General features: G+C 42.5%; 1 protein-coding gene across 1 annotated transcript in view; it reads left to right on the top strand.

Annotated features, from left to right (window-relative positions):
• LOC124787750 (dedicator of cytokinesis protein 1) overlaps positions 1 to 26,415 on the top strand; it is a 413,210-nt gene that overhangs the window by 271,491 nt on the left and 115,304 nt on the right. Inside the window, exons 29-30 of the mRNA XM_047254617.1 lie at positions 1,368 to 1,583; positions 2,197 to 2,312. Of these exons, the coding sequence (XP_047110573.1) occupies positions 1,368 to 1,583; positions 2,197 to 2,312 (332 nt within the window). The remainder of the gene's footprint in view (positions 1 to 1,367; positions 1,584 to 2,196; positions 2,313 to 26,415) is intronic.

The raw sequence follows: 26,415 nt of genomic DNA, 5'->3' as shown, positions 1-26,415 counted from the left end.
TCAGGTCTCTGGGTTGGAAGCCATTGTCGGTTCTATAATCTGGCACGGTAATCTTGTGGCTATTGAGTATGCACACATTATGAGTAGTATGGATAAATTATTATTCCATGAATGTGACTGATATCCTCAACATCCTCAGTTTTTTGTTCACTAATTTTAGGATCATCATCTTTTCATAGAAACTCTTTCTTCACCATATCCAGCATGTGAACTGTCTATCATTATACCATGCCCTTGTTTCAAATGATCCCATGTCTGCAAGCTAAATATATAAACAGGAAATGGAATAAACATCTGGCAATAACATTTGTACACTTTAGAAAGACATAGGACTGTCTCCATAGACCTTCAGTACTAAAAATTCTAAGGAGTCTAGGACTCCACCCAAATGTAATTAAAGTAGTAGAACATACTGTAACTGAGACTTAATCAAAAGTCAAGTTCTGAGGAGTAATTTCTGAACCATTCCTTGTAAAAACAGGCTTAAGACAAGGTTGCTCCCTACCACCATTACTGTTCTGCTCTGCACTTTAATGTATAATGAGAGAATGGAACGAAGATAACTCAAAGACCATAAGAATTGGAAGTGCAAAATATTATAAAAGTTTAAACTGCTTGGGATTTGCTGATGATCATGCTCTCCTAGCCAAGAGTCAAGCAGTGAGCCTTACAATACTATTTTACTGATCCATCCCAAGCTTTAGCAACCTTCTACTCACAAATGTACTGTGTGCCTGTCTTGTACTTCATAGGTTTCCTTGAACTAGCATGCTGCCATTACACGTTTCTTGTTTCATGTATCATATCTAGATCTACACAGTATTTCGGTGTTTACTACGATGACTGATTGCCATTTGTGTTTGTAATGTGTGCAATGTAACAGTAATAAAATGGTTGTTGCATTTAAAACCTGCCAGAAAATGAATAATAGTGTAAGGGCAGCCAAGATGGAAAATTGTGTAAGTTCAGATTCTCATGTGACCATCTACAAGCATCTTGGTGTGTCAGCCTAGCCCCAGCACAGTCTTTGATGGCTGAAATTGTGTGTGTGTGTGTGTGTGTGTGTGTGTGTGTGTGTGTGTGTGTGTGTGTGTGTTTTGTGGGGGAGGGCAGTCATATATGTGACTAAAAGTTCAGCAACTTTCCACTTAGCACGTGCTTTGTATTCATAGACAAATAATGTTCTGTCCTGGGTCTTCCATGGATACATACGTAGTTCTTTCTTTCTCTGCTGCTACCAGTACTAGCTGTTGAACAAAGTGAAGCAAGCTGGAAGCGTTCGAAGTACATTTCACTGCATTGTATCATGTATTTAGTTTTGCCTCCAATTTAACAGTAATTTAAATTAATTTATTGATGGTTTTCAGGCATTTTTCACTGATGAGTACCTCGAAAGTCATCCAGATGATGGCCCTAGTGTAAAAATGTTGAAAGATTTGATAGCATATCAGGTACCGCTTTTAGAAATTGCTATTGCCCTCCATCGGCAGAGAGCTCCTCCATCTCTAGCACCAATTCAGCAAAGGATGGAAGATTGCTTTTCTGAAATTCAAAGTCATGTTGAAGAAAAGTATGGAAAGAAGGTAAGAGTTAAGTGTCATTCATTATAAAATGAGGTTTTTTTTAATCAAATTATTCCATTTTATTACCGATACTTGCTTTTGCCTTCAGTTTGCCCATGGGAACTCGTAGTCGTGAGGTTATGAGGTACTTACCATATTTGCAGAATTGTCTTACAGTGATTTTTGCACTGATAAATTATAGTACTAAAATAAATGAAAACACTGTAATAATATTTCTCGGAATATGTAACGCACTATATTCAGCTCAAATTTCCAGTTTGTTCTGAATGAATTCATCCACGAAGCAATAACATTTCCTTGTCAATGCCTTATATGGCTTTCATTTAAGTGGACCTAACTTCATCTGCATTAACTTGCTTCTTTTTATTTATAATAATTTTTCATTCCCATGTAGTGAAAACCCTGGCAATACAGCTTGAGGCAGTGGGTGGGAAACATAAAATTTTCTTTGTTTCTTGTACCATGGGGATGAACAAAATGGTTTCCCTCAAATAATTCATGTCTGGTGTACAAAAAGACAATTTTCCATAAGTCGTCATTTATTTTCAGTTGTAACATTGTTAACGATCATTTTTATTTTTATTGTAAAGTCACTTTCTCTTTTTTTTTGTAGGTGTGTGATATTAAATTTGATACACCACTGCAAAATCAAGCTAGAAGGCAGCTCAGTGGTACTTCTCAGACCATTGATCTTCATCGTTTGTCAGGAACAAGCATGGCGTCATCTGAGTGAGTACCTAAACTATTCAAAACATTATTTTTATATGTGAATGCATTTCATAAAAGAAGTAATGCTTTTCTATTTGTACATGGGCACTGAAAACGTACATTAACATTAATGAATGAAAAACTCCACTGCAACTTTTTCAGATGAAATTAGCTTTTTACAAATTTATGTACAGGAACTGGTTTGCAAGTTGCTTTCATGTCAAGCTTTACAGTGAAAAATTAGATACTTAGTGTTAAATCAAATGTCATTGAAACAATTTTTGTACCAAGGAAATGATTTCTCCAAGCTTGCAGTTCTTTTCTGGCTCTAGCTTTGCTTCTGCTGTGCATTGCTCATATCTATTGCTGCTGTATCATTTCTTACACATTAAATTCTTCTTCATTCTGTGGTTCCAGCAGTGACAGTGATGAAACTGCACAAATTACCATTCCCCACATACATATTGTATAGATTGATCCCTTCTTCTTGCTTGCCTCCTGAGCTTCAGTGTAACTGTAGAGGAAAATGAGCTATAGAGTAGCTACAATAACAGTGGTGTTTTCCTTATGGGTTTTTCTGGTTGGAGATTTCATTATAAAAGTTAATAGAGTGACACATTGTCTAGCAGCAGAACCATCAAAACGCAGAAGAATATTTATTTCCTATTCATTGTTGCCTGATGGACCTTTTTTTTAAAAATTTCGGTCCAGGCCAACTAAGAATAATGTCAAAATAACTATATAGTTCTGAATATAATAGAGGGAAACATTCCACGTGGGAAAAATATATCTAAAAACAAAGATGATGTGACTTACCAAAAGAAAGCGCTGGCAGGTCGATAGACACACAAACAAACACAAACATACACACAAAATTCTGGCTTTCGCAACCAACGGCTGCTTCGTCAGGAAAGAGGGAAGGAGAGGAAAAGACGAAAGGATGTGGGTTTTAAGGGAGAGGGTAAGGAGTCAGTCCAATCCCGGGAGCGGAAAGACTTACCTTAGGGGGAAAAAAGGACGGGTATACACTATCGCGCTGCGCGCGCTCGCGCTCGCACACACACACACACACACACACACACACACACACACACACACACACACACATATATATATATATATATATCCATCCACACATATACAGACACAAGCAGACATATAAGGTAAGTCTTTCCGCTCCCGGGATTGGAATGACTCCTTACCCTCTCCCTTAAAACCCACTTCCTTTCGTCTTTCCCTCTCCTTCCCTCTTTCCTGACGAAGCAGCCGTTGGTTGCGAAAGCCAGAATTTTGTGTGTATGTTTGTGTTTGTTTGTGTGTCTATCGACCTGCCAGCGCTTTCTTTTGGTAAGTCACATCATCTTTGTTTTTAGATATAACTATATAGTTCTCTTTTCCTTCATCCTTCTCCAAATCTATTTCATTTTCTCAGAATGAGCTTTCCCCCTCCCATCTGACCATTTGACACCAGTAGTTTTACTGTATGTTTTATTTTCTCAGAGACCTTCTTGACCCTTAGTCTCAATTTCTCTCTCTCTTTTGTAATGCCTCCTGGCGAGTGTGCAGAGATAAGATGGAGAGAGGGCAGGGCAGCAAGGTGCAGCCAGGAGGTTAGACAGAGGGTGGAGGAGAGGGGAGGGGATAGTAGAAGAGGAGGGAATTAAAAAGACTGGGTGCGTTGTTGGAATAGAGGGCTGTGTAGTGCTGGGATGGGAACAGGGAAGGGGCTAGATGGGTGAGGACAATGACTAATGAATGTTGAGGCCAGGAAGGTTATGGAAAAGTAGCATATATTTCAGGGGAAGGATCCATGTGGCACAGGCTGTGAAGCAGTCATTGAAATGAAGAATGTTTTGTTGGGCAGCATGCTCAGCAATGTGGTAGTCCAGTTGTTTCTTGGCCACAGTTTGTCATTGGCCATTCATGCAGACAGACAGCTTGTTGGTTGTCATGCCCACATAGAATGCATCACAATGGATGCAGCTTAGCTTGTAGATCACATGAATGATTTCACTCCTCACTGCTACCACTCCCTGCACGCTTACCTTCTACATGTTTACTGAAGTCCGTAAACCCAACCATCCAGGGTACCCCATGAGAGAACCTCTGCCCTTGTAGACCAACACCTTCAGCCTGTTACCCGAAACATACCATCCTGTATAAAAAATACCAACCATTTCTTCAACTGGCTCTCCTCAGTTCCTGTTCCTTTACCACATGGTGCCCTGCTCAACACTACTGATTCCACCGCCCTTTATACTAGCAGTAATAATGCCCATGGCCTTACCACTATTGAATACTACCACTCCCAGCAAATGGCAGATTCCAAACCAAGAACCTCCTTCCTAGTTGCCATGACCAATTACATGCTCACCCACAATTACTTCTCCTTTGAAGGCATTACCTACAAATAAATCTGGGGTACAGCTATGGGCACCCACTTCACAGCGTACTATGCCAACCTGTCCACGGATCATCTGCAGAAATCTTTCCTAAACACCCACAATCCTAAACCCCTCACCCGGTTCAGATTCATTGATGACATCTTTGCGATCTGGATCGAGAGTGGGGACATCCTATCCACATTCCTCCAGAACCTCGACACATTCTCCCGCATTTTCTTCACCTGGTCCTACTCAACCCAATAAGCCACCTTCCTAGATGTTGACCTCCACCTCAAAGATGACTACCTCAGTAGCTCTGTCCATATCAAACCTATTAACCACCAGCAATACTTCCAGTTCGACAGCTGCCACCCACTCGATACCAAGAAGTCCCTTCCATACAGCCCAGCTGCCTGTGGACGTCACATCTGCAGTGAGGTGTGGTCCTTCTGAAAATATACTGAGGGTCACACTCGGGCCTTTTCAGATAATAATTATCCTCCTCCCAAGCTTGCACAAAAGCAAATCCCCCTGGCCTTATCTTTCCAGTCTCACACCACCTCCCTAAGTCTCACCGTCGGGCCACAGAGGAGCATTTCCCCCTGTAACTCAGTTCCACCCAGGATTGGAGCAACTGAATTACATTTTATGCCAGGGTTGTGCCCTGAAATGAGAAATGTTCTGCCCACTATCCTTCCTACCCCTCCCACAGTGGTATTCTGCTGTCCACCGAACCTACACAATATACTTGTCCTCCCTATGCAACCCCTGCTCCCAATACCTTACTTCATGGCTCATATCCCTGTAATAGACCTTGATGCAAGACCTGTCACATACATCCTCCCACACCACCTACTCCAGTCGTGTCACAAACATCACCTATCCTATCAACAGCTGGGCTACCCGTGAAACTAGTCATGTGATATACAAGCTAAGCTGCAACCACTGTGCTGCATTCTATGTGGGCATGACAACCAACAGCTGTCTGTCCGCACGAATGGCCACCGACAAACTGTGTCCACAAAACAACTGGACTACCCTCTTGGTGAGCACACCGCCCAACACACCATTCTCGATTTCAATGGCTGCTTCACAGCCTGTGCCATACAGATCCTTCCCACCAACACCAGCTTTTCTGAATTGTGCAGTTGGGAACTCTCCCTGCAATACATCCTACATTCCTGTAACCCTCATGGCCTCAACCTTCATTAGTCATTGTCCTCACCTATCTAGCCCCTTCTTTCTTCCCATTCCTGCACTACACAACCCTCTGTTCCACCAACACACCCATGCTTTTTAATTCTCTCCTTTTCTGCTATCCCCCCTCTCTCCCCCATTGTCTAACTGCCCAACTGCACCTAGCTGCCCTACCCACTCTCCACCTCATCTGTGCGCACTCACCAGCAGCACTTCACTGTCCCCCACCCCTACCCTCCTATTCCTATCCCTCCCCCTCCTCACCTCAGCCTCCTCCTTACCCCCCACCCAGTTGCCTCTCCATTGTGCACTGCTGCTGATGCTCGTAGTCTGGCTTCAGCTGTCAGAGACTGTGGTCATGTGTGTGTCAGTTGCATTTGTGTGTGTGTGTGTGTGTGTGTGTGTGTGTGTGTCTGACATCTATAGGGTGAGTACCAACTAACCTGTTCATTATAATGTTACATTCCATCATGGATTTTCCATTTTTTGGTGTAGAAAAGTATTTTATATGAGACTGGTAACAAACTCAGCCGGATAGCTTTGCAGATAGCCAGGATGGGAAGTTGCACTGGCCCCTGATCAAATTCACCTGGCAGATTAATGACAGGACTTGGTGTGCCAGCCAGCCCGGATGGGGTCTTCTGGTGGTTTCCCAAGTTCCATTCGGTGAAAATCGGGCTGATACCGAAGTCCCACCTTAGTTTCATGATTCATAAACATTTAGGAAACTTTTGATCACTTGGACATGTGTAACCTACACGCAGATAGTTGGGGAATGCATGTTTTGTCTTGCACATTCAGGAATAGCGTCCAACCACCCATTAAATTATTCATGCCAAATCCTTCAATAATCATGCTGGCCCTGCACCAATGGGGGACAAAGGCGCAAGCAAGGAAAACAAGAAGATGCAACTGATAGCACAGAAATTCCTCTGTAGTTGTCAATGTCTGGCTTATTGCCATTCTTAAGCAGCACAAACAGCACTAATCACAATAAATGAAGTTAACGGGAGTTGTAATTGTTAAATAACTGCAACTGCCATCTATGCTGTGCTACACATAGTAGTTCTCAGAACATCAAGTACATTTATAAGACAGAAATTTGTGTGTGTGTGTGTGTGTGTGTGTGTGTGTGTGTGTGTTTTTTGCCTATTTGCAATGAAGGCCTTCTTGTCTGAAAGCTCACTTTCTGACACTCTTTTTGTTGTGCCTATCTGCGACTCAACATCTCTGCTGTACGCTGTATGGAGAGTAGCAACTATCCTTTTCATAATATTGTTTGTAAGACAGTTCTAGTGATTTGATCCTCATTCAAAAACTGTGTGTTCACTTTCTTGTAAAAAATGTCATGTAGATCATTCTTATGTCATTTTTGGAAACCGTATTGGTTGAAGTCATAGTGTTTTTGAGAACTGTTTTTATGAAATCTCATTGCATTGAATGTGTATAACAAGAAGAAAAGAGGTATTGGCAGCAGCTCTAATAATAAAAGATGCTTGTTTGTTTGAAGGAAGATTGTGTGTAAGTCCTGTACAGAATATGAATTAAGGGTAATTTTTGGCTGCTATGTATCATAACTCTATCTGCCCAAAAATACCTGGAAATCTGTTAGTGGATATTAATATGGGTTGTGCCCAGCTTTCTCCTTTATGATGGCTTGAACTACACTGGGAACACTTTCAATATGGTGTCTGAATGTCTGTTGAGAAATGGAAGCACATTCTTCATCAATAACTGAACCACTGAACATGTGATGTTGGATACTGGTGTGTGGAGTGAAGATGACATTCTAGCTCAACCCAACAAGCCATCTTCTAAGATGCTGACCTCCACCTCAAAGATGGCTACATCAGTACCTCTGTCCATGTCAAACCTACTAACCATCAGCAATACCTCCACTTCAACAGCTGCCACCCATTCCATACCAACAAGTCTCTTCCATACAGCCTAGCGACCCACGGTCGTTGCGTCTGCAGTGACGAGCAGTCCCACTCAAAATATATCGATGTTCTCGCTGAAGCCTTCACATTATCCTCCCAACCTTGTACAAAAACAAATCTCTCTTGCTTTATCTTTCCAGTCTCCCATCATCTCCCAAAGTCTTACCGTCTGGTCACACAGGAGCGTTCCCCTCGTAACTCATTATCGTCCAGGACTGGAGAACCAGAATTGCATTCTCTGCCAGGGTTTCGACTATCTCTCATTGTGCCCTGAAATAAGAAATGTCCTGCCCACTATCCTTCCCATCCCTCCCACAGTGGTATTCTGCCATCCACCAAACCTACACAATATACTTGTCCATCCCTGCACAACCCCTGCTCCCAACCTTTACCTCATGGCTCATATCCCTATAATAGACCTAGATGCAGGACCTGTCCCATACATCCTCCCACTACCACCTACTCCGGCCTGCTCACTAACATCACCTATCGCATCGAGGGTAGCGCTACCTGTGAAACGAGACACGTGATCTACAAGCTCAGCTGCAACCACTGTGCTGCATTCTGTGTGGGAATGACAACCGACAAGCTGTCTGTCTGCCTGCACGAATGGCCACCCACAAACTGTGGCCAAGACACAAGTGGACCACCCTGTTGCTGAGCATGCTGCCAACCAGCTTTTCTGAATTGCACAGGTGGGAACTTTCCCTGCAATGTATCCTACTGTGTTCCTGTAACCTTCCTGGCCTCAACCATCATTAGTCTTTTTCGTCATCCATCCAGCCCCTTCCCTGTTCCCATTCCAGCACTACACAGCCCTCATTCCACTATCGCACTGAGTCTTTTTACTTCTCTCCTTTTCTGCTTACATCCCCCCCCCCCCCCCCACAATGTACCTCTCCTCCGCCCTCCCTCTAACCTCCTGACTGCACATAGCTACCCTACGCACTCTCCACCTTGTCCCTGCATGCTCTCCAGCAGCTCTTCAGTGTCCACCACCCTCACCCTACTCTCCCTCCCCCTCCCCACCCAAGCATCCTCCTTATCCCCACCCAGTCACCACTTCCATCATGCACTGGTGCTGCTGCTCACAGTGTGGCTTCAGTTGCCAGAGACTGCAGGTGTGTGTGTGTGTGTGTGTGTGTGTGTGTGTGTGTGTGTGTGTGTGTGTGTGTGGTCTATTTTTGATGAAAGCTATACTGACCAAAAGCTACTTTATGACACTGTTTTTGTTGTGCCTGTCTGTGACTCAGTATCTCCACTATATGGTGAGTAGCAACTTTTCTTTTCATAATATTGTAACTCATGCCAGAAGTGTTCCATTGTGATCAGTCGGGACTCTGAGCAGGTCAGTCCATTTCAGAAAAGTTATTGTCCACAAACCATTGCCTCATAGATTCTGCTTTGTAACAGGATGCACTGTTATATTGATACAATCATCATCTCTAACTGTGCCTCCACTGTACACACACACACACACACACACACACACACACATTTGGACATTTGGTTTACTGTATGAATGGGTTCTTTGGGGTTGTGTGTTTTTTTTTCTTCAATATTTTCAACATATTTGACAATAATGGGAGTTTCAGTGAGCTGAACCAATTTCACCAGTATATATATTCTACACGAATGAAGCCACAAGCTCAGGATGGATTTTACTTTATTCATTGAAACTAAATGTCTACCTTGGCATCAGTTCTAAGTAGTAGGTGGCTTCCTTGGTGCAGCTAGCTCCTGCTGCGTCATTCATTTCTCAGTGTGCATTTAATTGAGATGACTATAGCACAGCAACAAATGGCATTTTCAGTTCTCCATTTCAAAAGATACAGCTCAGTTATAGCTCTGTGGAGTAATGTTTGTTGAGAGTGTGACACTGAAGCTCCTACAGTGTAATTGGTATTCGGATCTTGCATTGCACTTTAGTCTGTTTAGGTTGGGAAGTCTCTGTGTGCCTCCCTTTTGAACAAATTTGTGTGAACTGGACACTTTATAACTACAGCAGTGAATGGAATAACATAGACACTTGACAAAGTTGGACCAAGTTGGGCTATCTTCTGAATGTTTTTCATATGTCTGGTGAGGGACCGGGGGGGGGGGGGGGGGGGGGGTATATTATTGAGCATTTGAGAAAAGTAATTGAAAACTGTGATCTAAAGAGAACTGTAAACTATGCCCCAAGGTTGTATGTGCATGTGTGTGAAAGATATATATTCTCATAAATTTAGATGATTCATTTGAAAATCACGGCAGCAGAGCTTCTTGCAAATTCAAAATCAAACTATCAGACTGGGTTTCAGTCTTCCCCATGTCATTTGGGAGAGACTTGACCAAAACAGATGTGGAACAGGAAGAGCATCTACTCTCTACAGCTGGGGGGAATTGCGGGACTCTCAAAGTTGTGACTGCAGCAGGGCGGCACAGACAACGTCAAGTCATTCAGTAGAGTTCCTTGTGTGCATTCACAAGTTCCATCATACACCTGCATCAGTTTGGCTCGAAAGCAGTTGCGGGACTGAAAACCCAAACATTCATCTTTAATTTTCAGTTCTTTTTTTTTTAATTGGTTGTTCATAAATTTTTATTTGTAATTGATAATCTACTTGTGATTGTTGAAGTGCCTCAGGAAATAAGTAATCTTGTTGCTGTCATCTTCGTTGTCATCCTCGTCATCGTTGTCGTCATCGTCTCAAGTCCAAAGACTGGTTTGTCGCAGTTGTTCACACTGCACTGTCTCCTGTGCAAGCCTCTTTATTTCTGACTAACTACTTCAGCCTTCATCCATTCGAACCAGCTTACTGTATTCATCCCTTAAGCTCTGTCCACAATTTTACTGCCACATCTCTGCATCATCACCTTGACAATTTCTTCAAGCTGCAAGATGTGTCTTAAAAACTGATCTCTTCTTTTTTTCAAATTGTCCCTTAAAATGTTTTCTCCCCCAATTTGCTTCAGTACCTCCTTGTCAGTTACTCGATCTACTCACATAATCTTCTGCACTATTCTGTAATATTATATATCAAAAGCCTCTATTCTCTTTTTGTCATTGTCCATGTTTCACTTCCATAAGAAACGCACAAGGCAAATACCATCAAAAAAGGTTTCCTAACACTTTAATATCAGATGTTAAAAAATTCCTGTTTTCCAGAAATGACTTATTGCTGTTGCTAGTCTGCATTTTATATGCTCTCTACTTTGATTATCATCAATTATTTTGCAGCCCAGATAGCAGAAGTTAGTCACTATTTTCAGTGTCTCATTTCCTAATCAAAGTCCTTTGGCATCAACAGCTTTAATTCAGTTCTATTCCATTACACTTTGTTTACTTTTTTTGATTCTGATTTGGTGACCTCTTTTCAAGACACTATCCATTCCATTCAGCTGCTGTTCCACATCCTTTGCTGTCTCTGACAGAATTACAATTTCATTATAAAACCTCAAAGGATTTTTTTCTCTCTGAAATTCAATTCACTCTCAAAATTTCTCCTTGGTTTCCTTTACAGCTTGCTCAGTTTTTCTTCACTGGTTGCTCAGTTATATATTAAGTAACATCAGGGATAGGCTACAATTCTGTCTCACTCCCATCTCAACCAGTGCTTCCCTTTCATGTCCTTTGACTCTTATGGGAATACAGACATCTTGTTTCTATACAAGTTGTAAATAATCTTTCGCTCCCTGTATTTTATTCCTGCCACCTTCAGAATTTCAGATAGTGTATTCTAGTCAACAATGTCAATATCCTCTAAGGAAAAATACAGGGTCAGTATTGTCTTGTGTGTTCCTACATTTCTCTAGAACCCAAACTTATCATCCCTGAAGTCGGCTACTACCAGTTTTTGTGTTCATCTGTAAATAGTTCATGTCAGTATTTTGCAAGCATAACTTATTGACTGGAAAGTTTGCTAATATTCACATCTGTCAGCACCTACTTTCTTTAAAATTGGAATTGTTACATTCTTCTTGAAGTCTGAGGTTATTTTGACTCTCTCACATATCTTGCTTATCAGATGGGATAGTTTTGTTCGTGGCTGGTTCTCCCAAGGATTTCAGTAATTCTGAGAAAATTTCATCTGCCCCATGGGCCGTGTTCTGACTGAGGTCTTTCAGTGCTCTGACAAATTCTTATGTAAATGTCGTGTGGCTAGGGCCTCCTGTCGGGTAGACCGGTCACCTGGTGCAAGTCTTTTTGAGTTGACGCCCCTTCAGTGACTTGGGCATAGAGACAAATTCTTATGTCTGTGTCACATATCCCAACTCATCTTCATCTAAATCTTACTTCTTTTCTATGATATTACCTTTGTGTTTGTTTCTCATGTATAGCTCTTCTGTATATGCCTTCCCCCTTTTAGCTTTCCCCTCTTTGTTCAGTTCTGGTTTTTCAGCTGAGCTCTTGATATTCATACAGTTGCTTGTCTTATCTCCAAAGTTCTCGTTACTTTTCCCATGGGCAGTATCTGTCTTTCGCTTAGATATGCATGTTCTGCATACTGACATGTCTCGTCTAGCGATTGCTGCTTTGCCATTTTGTACTTCCTGTTAGTTTTGTTGTTTAAGATGTCTGTATTCCCATTTGCCTGCTTCATTTGCTCACTAAGAAATAATAGTATGTAAATAAACTAGTTCTTATGTACATTATTTTTGTTGATGTTTCTGTGTACAGTGGACCACCTTTCACATATTTCATTGGCATGCATGTAGATATTCTGTAACAAATGTTTGCTGTTATTAATGAACTCCCATAATTTATATTGTAGTGCCATCTTTTAACCAGTTTTATTATCTTTGCCCCCATTTTGTAACCTATCTCCATCTTTTTCTGTAGTAAATAATAGGTGAAAGATTACTTCTTCATGAAGTTTTGTGCCCCTACCCTTTTCTGAAGTCTCAAGTGTAGACGTTGCCCGTATGGTAGGCATGTTGCTCTAATTTATTATACTTTTCACTTGGACAGAAGCAATTTTCAGTATACTTTTGAAGAACACAATTCCCACTTTATTTATCTTAATGTTTGCTAGTCCTCTGAATTCATGTATAGGTAGTCTGTATTATGTCTCAGTGAAATACCCTATGGTGATACCATTCTCTGTGACATCATTTCCCTTAGAGGTGCTACCTTAGCAAGTAGCACTTGTAAAACTGGGGAGAGGTATGACAGTAGTGAAGTTGTAAGGAAAGTTGAGAATTGTTCCATTTTCAAGAAATTGTGGGACAGTGATATTTATTTATTTATTTCTTTTTCTCTCTCTCTCTCTCTCTCTCTCTCTCTCTGTTTTTTTTTTTTTTTTTAATTGCAACAAATTAGCTGTTGGTTAAAAGCAAATAAATAATTTAGCACTTGCAGCTACAGTTATTAGGCTTAACAATGTGCTGGTTTAGTAACATGAAATTATGCTTTAGAATGACATTTTGGGCGATTTGTATGTGCAGTAATAAGTTCTACAATTATAAACATGAATATTCTCAAGATTTCAAATTGAATGAAAGGAGTAAGGCTGTTGCAGCTCTAACTGAAATTGGTATAACTATTAGTGATGTGTTTATTACAGATAGGCTGCTCTACATTTGACACAAATTTGCACCTAATTCATTTTCACCTCATGTAAATTACTTAAATAAATCAATGTTTTTTAAACTAGTGAGTGGGGAAATGTGTAGGACTTCGTGTCGCTATGTCTAGAGTGCATCAGTACAATAGTGGCAGGCACATACGACTCATTTGATTGCCTTGGGGGGGAAAAGGGACAGGTTTACACTCCCGAGCGCGCGCGCGCGCGCGTGCGCACACACACACACACACACACACACACACACACACACACACACACACACACATATCCATCCACACATAACAGACACAAGCAGGCATATGTAAAGGCAAAGACAAAGACAAAGGCAAAGTGTTTGGGTAGAGTCAGTTGAGGCGGAAGTACAGAGGCAAAGATGTTATTGAATGACAGGTGAGGTATGAGTGGCGGCAACTTGAAATTAGTGGAGGTTGAGGCCTGGTGGATGTGGAATGAGTCAAAGATTATATAAATATAAATTACTTAGCACATGTTACAAGGTAAAATCCAGTTAATTTGCAAAAACTGTCACAGGAAAAATAAAAATATGAAGCTAGGAAAAACAGAAGCAAAGTAGAAAAAAACCATCCTACACAGATTACCATGTTGTACAAAAATACATTACAAACAAACAAAAATATATGAATGAAAAGTGTATGAATGTGTTAAAAACTCTATATAATGAATACAAAAGTTTATCAAGTAAATATATCCATATGTTATTGATAGTTGCCCCTACGTAGACCTTTGTTGTTACCTGGCATTGACTTAAGTATTTTAATACTGGAATGCTGTACACCTTCCTCTTCTTGGGTTAGATTTTTGAAGTCATTATGGAGGTCAAATTTTCTTCTGTATTATGATCATGATATATCATTGGTCTCATAGTGCTGTCAGCCATGAATCTCATAGTGGACGAAGTGTGCTGACAAGTGGCTGTAAGTGTCCCAAGTTTCTTGAGAACATTACGACCAGAGGTACTCGAGAACGCTACACATCATTCAACCACCTATCTCTGCAAAACAAAAATTTTCTTTGATGTGGGTGAACTACCCTTCAAACAATTCCATAGTATATAATATGATGGAAGTACCCAAAGTAAGTGGACTTTGTATCTGATGTCTCCAATTTGTGACCGAGCTAGGTGACACAGTGGTTATCACCCTCGAATTACTTTCAGAAGCAAGACATTTCAAATTCCCATCCAGCCATCCAATTTTAGGTTTTCCAAGATTTCACTAAATTGCTCTAGGCAAATGCCAAGATCGTTCCTTTGAAAAGGGCATGGATGATTTCCTTCTTTGTCCCAGCTTGTCTTCCTTCTCGAATGATGTTATTGTCAATGGGACATTAAATCTTGTCTTCCACCATTCTATTTTCGATGTGTGAGATTTCCTAATGACAAAAGTAGTCAAGGGCAACTTTTGTATGGTATAGAGGACATGAAATTCACAGCCAAGCCTGCTATCTGTGTGATAGCCTGAGAATTTTGTGTAATATACCCTTCGCGTTTGCTGACTGCCATGTACAGTAAGCATGTCCTGTGGCATTTTCTGATGGGGCCGAACTGGGTATAATTTGTTTTGCTCAGTTTTATTGAGAGTGAGTTTGCTTTGAACCAGGTTAGTTCTGTGAGTAATTTGTTAGCATCAGCTTTTAGATTGTGGGAACATTTGTTGTATATAACAATCATAGCATCATCAGCAAATATACTGCAATTACATGATTTGTATCACAAAGGAATGAGAAAAAGCAATAGACAAAGGACAGATTCTTGGGGGACTGCATGGAGTACAGTGCCCCACTTGGACTCTTACCCCCTTCACCCACATTAGTGATCATATCCAACACTACCTTTCTGCTTCTAGGCATGAAGACAGGACTTTATCTATTTCCCCACTGCCCTCTGGAGGTGTGATAGTAGAAGGCTACTGAAAGGTCACAAAATATACCAACTGCTTTCATTTTTTTGTGTAGGGTTCATATGTGAAAGAAAACACAGTGTCAATTGTGGACATACATTTATGGAATCCAAACACTCTTTCAGGTTTGAGATGCCTCAAAATTCTGGAATACAGTACTTTTTTGAGGATTTTTGTGAATATGATTGAGAGAGGTGAGGTGACTTTTAATGACTTGTGTTGTGTCTCCATTTTTATGGAGGAACTTCACTGTAGCATTGTCTCTGGGAAGTCATAAATCATAGAAGCAGTAAATTTGTGGGCTGAAATTATACACAGTTGATTGGAGCAGGCTTTTAGAAGTTTAGTGGAAGTGTTATTTGCAGCTGATGATTCCTTACTTTTTAAAGAGAGAATGGTTTTCTTTATTTTGCTTTCAGTTGTTTGGATATGCTTATATCAGTTATGTTGTTGTTGTGGTCTTCAGTTCAGAGACTGGTTTGATGCAGCTCTCCATGCTACTCTATCCTGTGCAAGCTTCTTCATCTCCCAGTACCTACTGCAACCTACATCCTTCTGAATCTGTTCAGTGTATTCATCTCTTGGTCTCCCTCTATGATTTTTACCCTCCACGCTGCCCTCCAATACTAAATTAGTGATCCCTTGATGCCTCAGAATATGTCCCACCAACCGATCCCTTCTTCTAGTCAAGTTGTGCCACAAATTTCTCTTCTCCCCAATTCTGTTAAATACCTCTTCATTAGTTATGTGATCTACCCATCTAATCTTCAGCATTCTTCTGTAGCACCACATTTTGAAAGCTTCTGTTCTCTTCTTATCTATGTTAGAACTTCAAGTTTAACACATATATTTAGGAACAACACAACAACACAGATAAGTCACTGAGTAAGTTGACCTGTGTACAAGTCGGCATTCGATTAAACACTGAGTCTCAGTCTAGCGGCCGCTGCTCGGCTGGCAGAGAGCGCCGCACGTAGAGGACACGAGTAATTGCGCGGCGGCACTTTGAATAATCGGCGAGTCACAACACTTTTCCCCCCTTTGAAATTGTTGCGCTGGTCGTGATGGAGGTGTCCTGGAGATGGCTAACGTCCATAGGCGTTGTTTGACTCGCCGTAAAGTCTCGAGGAGGAGGCTTCCCGTATGGACAGAAGTGTCCCCGATGATAACGGGTCAAGATGACAGGAGACGTGGGCGATGTGTCGGCGTCCGTTGGAGGAGGAGGCGAGTAGATGTACTCTGACAGAGGATGATCCTCCGGTTCCTGCATGGGCAGGTCTCCTGGTGGCGTCCGTTCTGGTGCTGGCATCGCGATGACGGTGAGAGGGCTGTGTTGTGAGTATTGAGAGATGCCAAGATCCTGAGCATCAGGTAGAGCCGAAGGTGGTGTGGTGGTGTGGCGGCATTCGGAACAGGCGTTGCTGGCACCGGAGGCCAAAGCTGGTCCGAATGACGCACTGCAACACCCGTGTCCATCTGGATTTCATACAGGCATCTGCCACGGTGTCTTAAGATGCGGTCCGTGCTCCATTTTCGCTGCCTGCTATATCCCCGTACCCAGACGAGGTCGTCGGCGGTGAACCGGCCGAGTGAAGGCACCCGCGGCCGTGAGGTGGGAGGCCGCAGAAGATGAAGGAGCGTGCGGGGCTGTCGGCCATGTAAGAGCTCAGCCGGGCTGTGATCGCCCATGGGGGTGAAACGGTAAGACGCCAGGAACTGGAGAAGCGCATCAGCAGCAGCAGAAGAAGTCAGAAGTTTCCGCATCTGAGCCTTAAATGTGCGGACCAGCCGTTCAGCCTCACCGTTGGATTGTGGATGGAATGGGGGGACCGTGACATGCGTAACGCCGTGACGAGCACAAAAATCCGCAAATTCGGAAGAGGCAAATTGCGGACCATTATCAGTAACAAGAGTAGAGGGGAGGCCTTCCAAAGAAAAAAAGCGGGCGAGAGCACTGGTTGTTGCCGCGGTGGTAGGCGACGTGCAACGGACAATGAAAGGAAAGTTAGAGTAGGCATCAATTACGAGGAGCCAGTAAGTACCTAAAAAGGGTCCCGCAAAGTCAGCATGAATGCGCTCCCAGGGCTTCAGGCGAAGGCCACGGTGACAAAGATGACTTCGGGGCAGCGGCCCGTGACGCACAAGGGCCGCAGGCAGCGAACATGTGTGCTATTTCAGAGTCGACGCCAGGCCAGTACACATGACGGCGTGCCAGAGATTTGGTGCGAGACACACCCCAGTGCCCCTGGTGAAGGAGGCGCAAGACCGAAGCACGCAAAGACGCAGGTACCACAACACGCGGCGAAGCATTGTCAGTGGAGAGGAGGATAACACCATCCCTAGCCGTGAGGCGGTAGCGCAAAGCGTAGTAGTTCCGCAACGGATCAGAAGTCTTAGCGGATGGGCGATCTGGCCAACCCTTCTGAATACAGCGTAAAACCCGGGAGAGGGTAGGGTCAGAACCCGTAGCAGCCGCCAGCCTGTCCCCAGTGATGGGGAACCCGTCCACAACCCACTGCTCGGCAACATCCAGGTGGAAACACAAAAGTTCGTCCCTATCGAATGCCTGATCAGGACCCATGGGAAGGCGAGACAAAGCATCAGCATTCGCATGTTGAGCCGTTGGCCGGAAATGAATCTCATAATTGAAGCGGGACAAGTAAAGAGTCCAACGCTGGAGGCGGTGTGCAGCCTTGTCGGGAAGTGACGTTGATGGATGAAACAAGGAAACAAGTGGTTCTTGATCCGTAACAAGATGAAATTTTGAGTCATAGAGAAAAACGCCAAACTTATGAAGAGCATAAATGATGGCCAAAGCTTCTTCCTCAATTTGAGAATACTTTTGTTGGGCATCCGTGAACGTTTTGGAGGCATAAGCGATGGGTTGTTCCGAACCGTCAGAAAAACGGTGTGCAAGGACTGCACCGACCCCGTATTGAGAGGCGTCTGTGGCAAGAACAAGATGTCGGCCAGGGCGATAAGTAGCCAGGCACGGGGCCTGTTTCATCATAGTCTTTAATTTCCGGAAAGCCGCGTCACATGACGCGGACCAGTGAAAAGGCACATTTTTATGCAACAGGCGATGCAACGGCTGAGCCACTGATGCCGCAGATGGTAAAAACTTGTGATAGTATGCTATTTTCCCGAAGAAGGCCTGCAGTTCCTTAACAGACGTAGGGCGAGGAAGGGCATCGATCGCAGCGACAGTGTGTCGAAGTGGACGAATACCATCCCGAGAGAGTTGAAACCCCAAGTATGTGATAGATGCCTGAAAAAATTGTGATTTCTGAAGATTACACTTAAGACCGGCAGTCTGTAAGACGTGAAAAAGTGTGTGGAGATTTTGAAGATGTTCTTCAGTGGTGGAGCCAGTGACAACAATGTCGTCCATGTAATTGATACACCCAGGGGCAGGGAGCAATAATTGTTCCAAGAATCGCTGAAAGAGAGCAGGGGCGTTAGCAACCCCGAATGGCAAGCGTTGGTATTGATAGAGGCCGAAAGGCGTGTTAAGGACCAGAAACTGCTGGGAAGCAGCGTCGAGAGGAAGTTGATGATAAGCTTCCGATAGGTCAATTTTAGAAAAATACTGTCCTCCAGCGAGTTTAGTGAACAGTTCTTCAGGACGGGGCATAGGCTAAGTGTCGATGAGGCATTGAGCATTTACAGTGGCTTTGAAATCGCCACAGAGACGAATACCACCATTTGGCTTAGCAACTACAATCACAGGAGAGGACCACTCACTGGAAGTGACAGGAAGCAAGACCCCTGACGCAGTGAGACGATCCAACTCCCGTTTTACCCGATTACGAAGGGCCACAGGAATGGGCCGAGCCCGAAAAAACTTAGGCCGAGCAGTGGGTTTGAGCGTGATATGAGCTTCAAAGTCGGTCGCATGGCCTAAACCAGGAGAAAAAAGCGACAAAAATGTAGTCGACAAGGAATCCAGTTGAGCATAAGGAATAGCGTCAGAAACAATATTGACAGAGTCATCTATGGAGAACCCAAAAACGCGAAAGGCATCAAAACCAAAAAGATTTTCTGCGTTGCTCTGGTCAACCACAAATACGGGAACAGTGCGAACGACGGATTTGTAAGATACCTCAGCATTAAACTGTCCCAAGAGAGAAATCTTCTGTTTATTGTACGTCCGTAATTGCCGAGTGGCAGGGGACAGGAGTGGAGAACCCAGCTGAAGATACGTCTGAGAATTCATGATAGTGGCGGCAGAACCGATATCCACTTGCATGCGAACATCTCGACCAAGGATTTGGACAGTGAGGAATAACTTCCCCGAAAGGGAAGAACTGCAATTGACAGACAACACAGAATCAGAATCAGTGTCATGTTCATGAACATCATGTATGCGGTCGGATTTACAAACGGAAGACACATGACCTTTCTTTTTGCAATTGTGACACACAGCCCAACGTTGGGGACAATTCTCGCGTGAATGTTTCATAAAACACCGCGGACATGAAGGAAGTAGCCGGGGATTTTGCTGCAGTTTCATAGTGGGTTGTATACGGCTAGGCCGAGGCCGTGCGTGGGAGCGTACTGCGGCCACGTCGGCCGGCGGGGCCGCGCCGCATGTGTCATCAACAGCGCACAGAGGTTGTATTTCCCCGACGTCGCCCCACGCTTCTATTTGCGCCCCAGCGGCGCGAGAAATCTCAAAAGACTGCGCAATGGAGAGAACTTCATCTAGAGTCGGATTCGCCAACTGAAGGGCACGTTGGCGAACTTCTTTGTCAGGCGCCGACCGGATAATAGCATCCCGGACCGTGGAATCGGCATAGGATTCTTTGTGAACAAATTGGCACTTTCGACTGAGGCCGCGAAGTTCAGCAGCCCAAGCGCGATAGGATTGATTCGGTTGTTTTTGACAACGATAAAAGGCAACACGAGAGGCTACCACATGCATTTGCTTTTGAAAATAGACAGACAGAAGTGAGCACATTTCAGCAAAGGACAAAGACGCAGGATCCTTCAAAGGAGCCAATTGCGACAACAACCGATACATTTGAGGTGAAATCCAGGAAAGGAACAGAGACTTACATGGTTGTTCGTCCGTGACATGAAATGCCAAGAAGTGCTGTCGAAGACGTTTTTCATAATCAGACCAGTCTTCCGCCGTCTCGTCGTAAGGTGGAAAAGGAGGTACAGCCAACGACGAGAAATGCCACGCATTTGACGCCGCGCCGAAATCGCGAATCGCCGCTGTTAGAAGCGTTTGCTGATCGCGAATTGCCGCCGTTAAAAGCGTTTGCTGTTCAAGGAGATTTTGCAAGAGTTGCTCGACAGTAGCCATGGAACCCTGTGAGTCAACGGTGAAAAGGAAAAATCCCATCCTCGTCGCCAATTGTTAGAACTTCAAGTTTAACACATATATTTAGGAACAACACAACAACACAAATAAGTCACTGAGTAAGTTGACCCGTGTACAAGTCGGCATTCGATTAAACACTGAGTCTCAGTCTAGCGGCCGCTGCTCGGCTGGCCGCTTAGGTGGCGCAGCGGCTGCATGGCTGGCAGACAGCGCTGCACGTAGAGGACGTGCGTAATTGCGCGGCGGCACATTGAATAATCAGCGAGTCACAACAATCTAAACTATTTATCGTCCAATATTAGTTATAGGATTAGGAAAATGTTGTTTCAGTGGTGGTGTTTAGATTGTACCTTTAAGGACACATTGCAGACTATTTGTTTAGTAGCGTTTAAAATGTGGTCATTGAAGATTTTATACATCTTGGTTGCTTATATGCTTATTACCAGTATTTAAGACAATGTCTTTAGTTTTACTGGGAAAACTGGACATACCTCATTCCTCATTGTGTCCCAGGCTGTTTTGGTTTTATTACAGCATTGGTTGATTTTGAAACTAAAACATGAACTTTTTGATTGACAATATTATGAAAAGATAGATTGCTACTCACCGTATATCAGAGATGCTGAGTCGTAGGCACAACAGAGAGACTGTGAAATAAGTAAACTTTCTGCCGAAAAGGCCTTCATCAGAATTAGACAAAAAAACACACACACACACACACACACACACACACACACACACACACACACACACAAATGCATCTCACACACACGTGATCACAGTCTCTGCCTGCTGAGGCAGTGCAACTTGCACACACATGACAACAGTCTCCGGCTGCTGAGGCAATATTATGAAAATTCCGATGAAGACCTTTTTGGCCAAAAGCATACATGTTTGACAGTCTTTCTGCTGTTCCTGTCTGTGACTCAGCATCTCCATTATATTGCAAGTAGCAATCCATCTGTTTCATAGTATTGTCATTATTTCATCCTGTATTTTCCATTGTTTGAACTTCTTGATTGATCATATACTTTGCTTAATGTTTTACAATACATTTTGTAATGGTTTAGGTGGTTTGGTTGCCTGAGTTTTTTGCTGTAATGTGTAATTCTCAATTTTTGCAAGATATCCTTTTCCTTTTTTTGTGGTTTCTTATGGTCGATTCCAGTGAACTCTTTTTGGAAAGGAACCTTCAAAATATTATTGTGTTTTCATTGCAAAATGGACTATTCGGAACTGATGTCTCTTTCACAAGAGATATCTCTCCAGTTTCCATCTTGGAGGCATGATTTAAATGCCTAAATCATTTCTTCATTTATTGGTTTGAATACATTCCAGTGAGGCTCAGTTTTATTCTGGCAAATATTCACATCATTAGTAAATAGTAAGTCTCTGGCCACTCCTACCCCCATGAACCATGGACCTTGCCGTTGGTGGGGAGGCTTGCGTGCCTCAGCGATACAGATGGCCGTACCGTAGGTGCAACCACAACGGAGGGGTATCTGTTGAGAGGCCAGACAAACGTGTGGTTCCTGAAGAGGGGCAGCAGCCTTTTCAGTAGTTGCAGGGGCAACAGTTAGGATGATTGACTGATCTGGCCTTGCAACACTAACCAAAATGGCCTTGCAACACTAACCAAAACGGCCTTGCAACACTAACCAAAACGGCCTTGCTGTGCTGGTACTGCGAATGGCTGAAAGCAAGGGGAAACAACAGCCGTAATTTTTCCCGAGGGCATGCAGCTTTACTGTATGGTTAAATGATGACGTCCACGTGGGTAAAATATTCTGGAGGTAAAATAGCCCCCCATTCGGATCTCCAGGCGGGGACTACTCAGGAGGACGTCGTTATCAGGAGAAAGAAAACTGTCATTCTACGGATTGGAGCGAGGAATGTCAGATCCCTTAATCGGGCAGGTAGGTTAGAAAATTTAAAAAGGGAAATGGATAGGTTGAAGTTAGATATAGTGGGAATTAGAGAAGTTCGGTGGCAGGAGGAACAAGACTTCTGGTCAGGTGAATACAGGGTTATAAATACAAAACCAAGTAGGGATAATGCAGGAGTAGGTTTAATAATGAATTAAAAAAATAGGAGTGCGGGTAAGCTACTATCAACAGCATAGTGAACGTATTATTGTGGCCAAGATAGATACGAAACCCATGCCTACTACAGTAGTACAAGTTTATATGCCAACTAGCTCTGCAGAATATGAAGAAATTGATGAAATGTATGATGAGATAAAAGAAATTATTCAGGTAGTGAAGGGAGACGAAAATTTAATAGTCATGGGTGACTGGAATTCGAGAGTAAGAAAAGGGAGAGAAGGAAACATAGTGGGTGAATATGGATTGGGGGAGAGAAATGAAAGAGGAAGCTGTCTGGTAGAATTTTGCACAGAGCATAACTTAATCATAGCTAACACTTGGTTCAAGAATCATAAAGGAAGGCTGTATACATGGAAGAATCCTGGAGATACTAAAAGGTATCAGATAGATTATATATTGGTAAGACAGAGATTTAGGAACCAGGTTTTAAATTGTAAGATATTTCCAGGGGCAGATATGGACTCTGACCACGATCTATTGGTTATGAACTGTAGATTAAAACTGAAGAAACGGCAGAAAGGTGGGAATTTAAGGAGATGGGATCTGGATAAACTGAAAGAACCAGTGGTTGTAGACAGTTTCAGGGAGAGCATAAGGGAACAATTGACAGGAATGGGGGAAAGGAATACAGTAGAAGAAGAATGGGTAGCTCTGAGGGATGAAGTTGTAAAGGCAGCAGAGGATCAAGTAGGTAAAAAGACAAGGGCTAGTGGAAATCCTTGGGTAACAGAAGAAATATTGAATTTAATTGATGAAAGGAGAAAATATAAAAACGCACTAAATGAAGCAGGCAAAAGGGAATACAAACGTCTCAAAAATGATATCGACAGGAAGTGCAAAATGGCTAAGCAGGGATGGCTAGAGGACAAATGTAAGGATGTAGAGGCTTATCTCACTAGGGGTAAGATAGATACTGCCTACAGGAAAATTAAAGAGACCTTTGGAGAAAAGAGAGCCACTTGTATGAATATCAAGAGCTCAGATGGAAACGCAGTTCTAAGCAAAGACGGGAAAGCAGAAAGGTGGAAGGAGTATATAGAGGGTCTATACAAGGGCGATGTACTTGAGGACAATATTATGGAAATGGAAGAGGATGTAGATGAAGATGAAATGGGAGATATGATACTGCGTGAAGAGTTTGACAGAGCACTGAAAGATCTAAGTCGAAAAAAGGCACCAGGAGTAGACAACATTCCATTGGAAATACTGACGGCCTTGGGAGAACCAGTCCTGACAAAACTCTACCATCTGGTGAGCAAGATGTATGAGACAGGCGAAATACCCTCAGACTTTAAGAAGAATATAATAATTCCAATCACAAAGAAAGCAGGTGTTGACAGATGTGAAAATTACCGAACTGTCGGTTTAATAAGTCACAGCTGCAAAATAGTAACGCGAATTCTTTACAGACGAATGGAAAAATTGGTAGAAGCCGACCTCAGCAAAGATCAGTTTGGATTCCGCAGAAATGTTGGAACACGTGAAGCAATACTCACCCTACGACTTATCTTAGAAAATAGATTAAGGAAAGGCAAACCTACATTTGTAGCATTTGTAGACTTAGAGAAAGCTTTTGACAATGTTGACTGGAATACTCTCTTTCAAATTCTAAAGGTGGCAGGGGTAAAATACAGGGAGCGAAAGGCTATTTATAATTTGTACAGAAACCAGATGGCAGTTATAAGAGCCGAGGGGCATGAAAGGGAAGCAGCGGTTGGGAAGGGAGTGAGACAGGGTTGTAGCGTGTCCCTGATGTTATTCAATCTTTATATTGAGCAAGCAGTAAATGAAAAAAAAAAGAAAAATTCGGAGTAGGTATTAAAGTCCATGGAGAAGAAACAAAAACGTTGAGGTTCGCCGATGACATTGTAATTCTGTCAGAGACAGCAAAGGACTTGGAAGAGCAGTTGAACAGAATGGACAGTGTCTTGAAAGGAGGATACAAGATGAACATCAACAAAAGCAAAACGAGGATAATGGAATGTAGTCAAATTAAGTTGGGTGATGCTGAGGGAATTAGATTAGAAAATGAGACACTTAAAGTAGTAAAGGAGTTTTCCTATTTGGGGAGCAAAATAACTGATGATGGTCGAAGTAGAGAGGATATAAAATGTAGACTGGCAATGGCAAGGAAAGCGTTTCTGAAGAAGAGAAATTTGTTAACATCGAGTATTGATTTAAGTGTCAGGAAGTCGTTTCTGAAAGTATTTGTATGGAGTGTAGCCATGTATGGAAGTGAAACATGGACGATAAATAGTTTGGACAAGAAGAGAATAGAAGCTTTCGAAATGTGGTGTTACAGAAGAATGCTGAAGATTAGATGGGTAGATCACATAACTAATGAGGAAATATTGAATAGAATTGGGGAGAAGAGGAGTTTGTGGCACAACTTGACTAGAAGAAGGGATCGGTTGTTAAGACATGTTGTGAGGCATCAAGGGATCACGAATTTATTATTGGAGGGCAGCGTGGAGGGTAAAAATCGTAAGGGAGACCAAGAGATGAATACACTAAGCAGGTTCAGAAGGATGTAGGTTGCAGTAGGTACTGGGAGATGAAGAAGCTTGCACAGGATAGAGTAGCATGGAGAGCTGCATCAAACCAGTCTCAGGACTGAAGACCACAACAACAATAACTGGCCACTCTGGTCAGAGAGACCATTCAGTATTTTACTATTAAAGATGCTACCGACTTTCCCTTGGTCGACAAAAATGTTGTCGATTATGGTGCTTGAGTTTGGAGTTAATCTCATGGGAAAATTGACTAGTGGGATAACGTTGTAGGTGTACATCAAATTTTGCAGACCAGTCTACCCACTACCATACATTAGGAAATTTACATATAAATCCTGTCCCCAAGCTATATGACATCCCTTTTACATTTAAATATAACTGCACAGTGCAAGTAATGACATAGTTCATGATTTAGTTCCATAAATGTAAGTATAAACATGCTTACAAAGTTATTTTGAGAAATACGGCAACCAGCCACTGTTTTATGTATATTTATTTACGTCAATACAAATTTTGGGCTTTTAACCCATCTCCATTTGGCTTAATACATATTTAGTCTTAAGTGTGTACATCTTAAGACTTAAGACTTCAGTTTCAGTGCTGCAGCTGCATTTTTATTCTGCTTTTTGTTGGAGCAGCAACAAGCAGATTAGAAAGGCAACACCGGCGTCAAAATTGAAGTCGATGCTTTTAGTTCTGTAGCAACTGAAGATTAAGTATGTATTGCACCTATTGAAGATGGGTTAAAGTGTGAAATGTGTGGTGGTATAAATAAAAATACATAAAATATTGGCTGGTTGCCGTATTTCATAAAGTAATATAATCCACAGCCATTGATCTCAACACCCATAAAACGGTAAAGGAATACCTATAAAGTTGTGTAGATAATTCATTTATCATTTCTACAGTATTTGCACAAAATGTAATAAAGTAAACCTGTTACCATAATAAAAATTTTGAATTCATAGCTCATCTTCACCAAGGATGTACTTATCTTAGCCTCCATTTACAGCTAAGGAAAGGATTGGAGACTGCTCTGTAATTCCTAGTATCTCTGTGGTCTGGCACCCACTTGGTGTAAAGTAATATTTTGCAACACTTCCGGTCAGTCAATCAAAGAGCTTTGACAGCTGTGGGGTTCTTCAGCTACTGTACAAATGAATTAAC

The sequence above is a fragment of the Schistocerca piceifrons genome, chromosome 3, assembly GCF_021461385.2.
Source record: "Schistocerca piceifrons isolate TAMUIC-IGC-003096 chromosome 3, iqSchPice1.1, whole genome shotgun sequence".
In the NCBI taxonomy this organism is placed as follows: domain Eukaryota; kingdom Metazoa; phylum Arthropoda; class Insecta; order Orthoptera; family Acrididae; genus Schistocerca; species Schistocerca piceifrons.
This window is presented reverse-complemented; position numbering and strand designations above follow the sequence as displayed.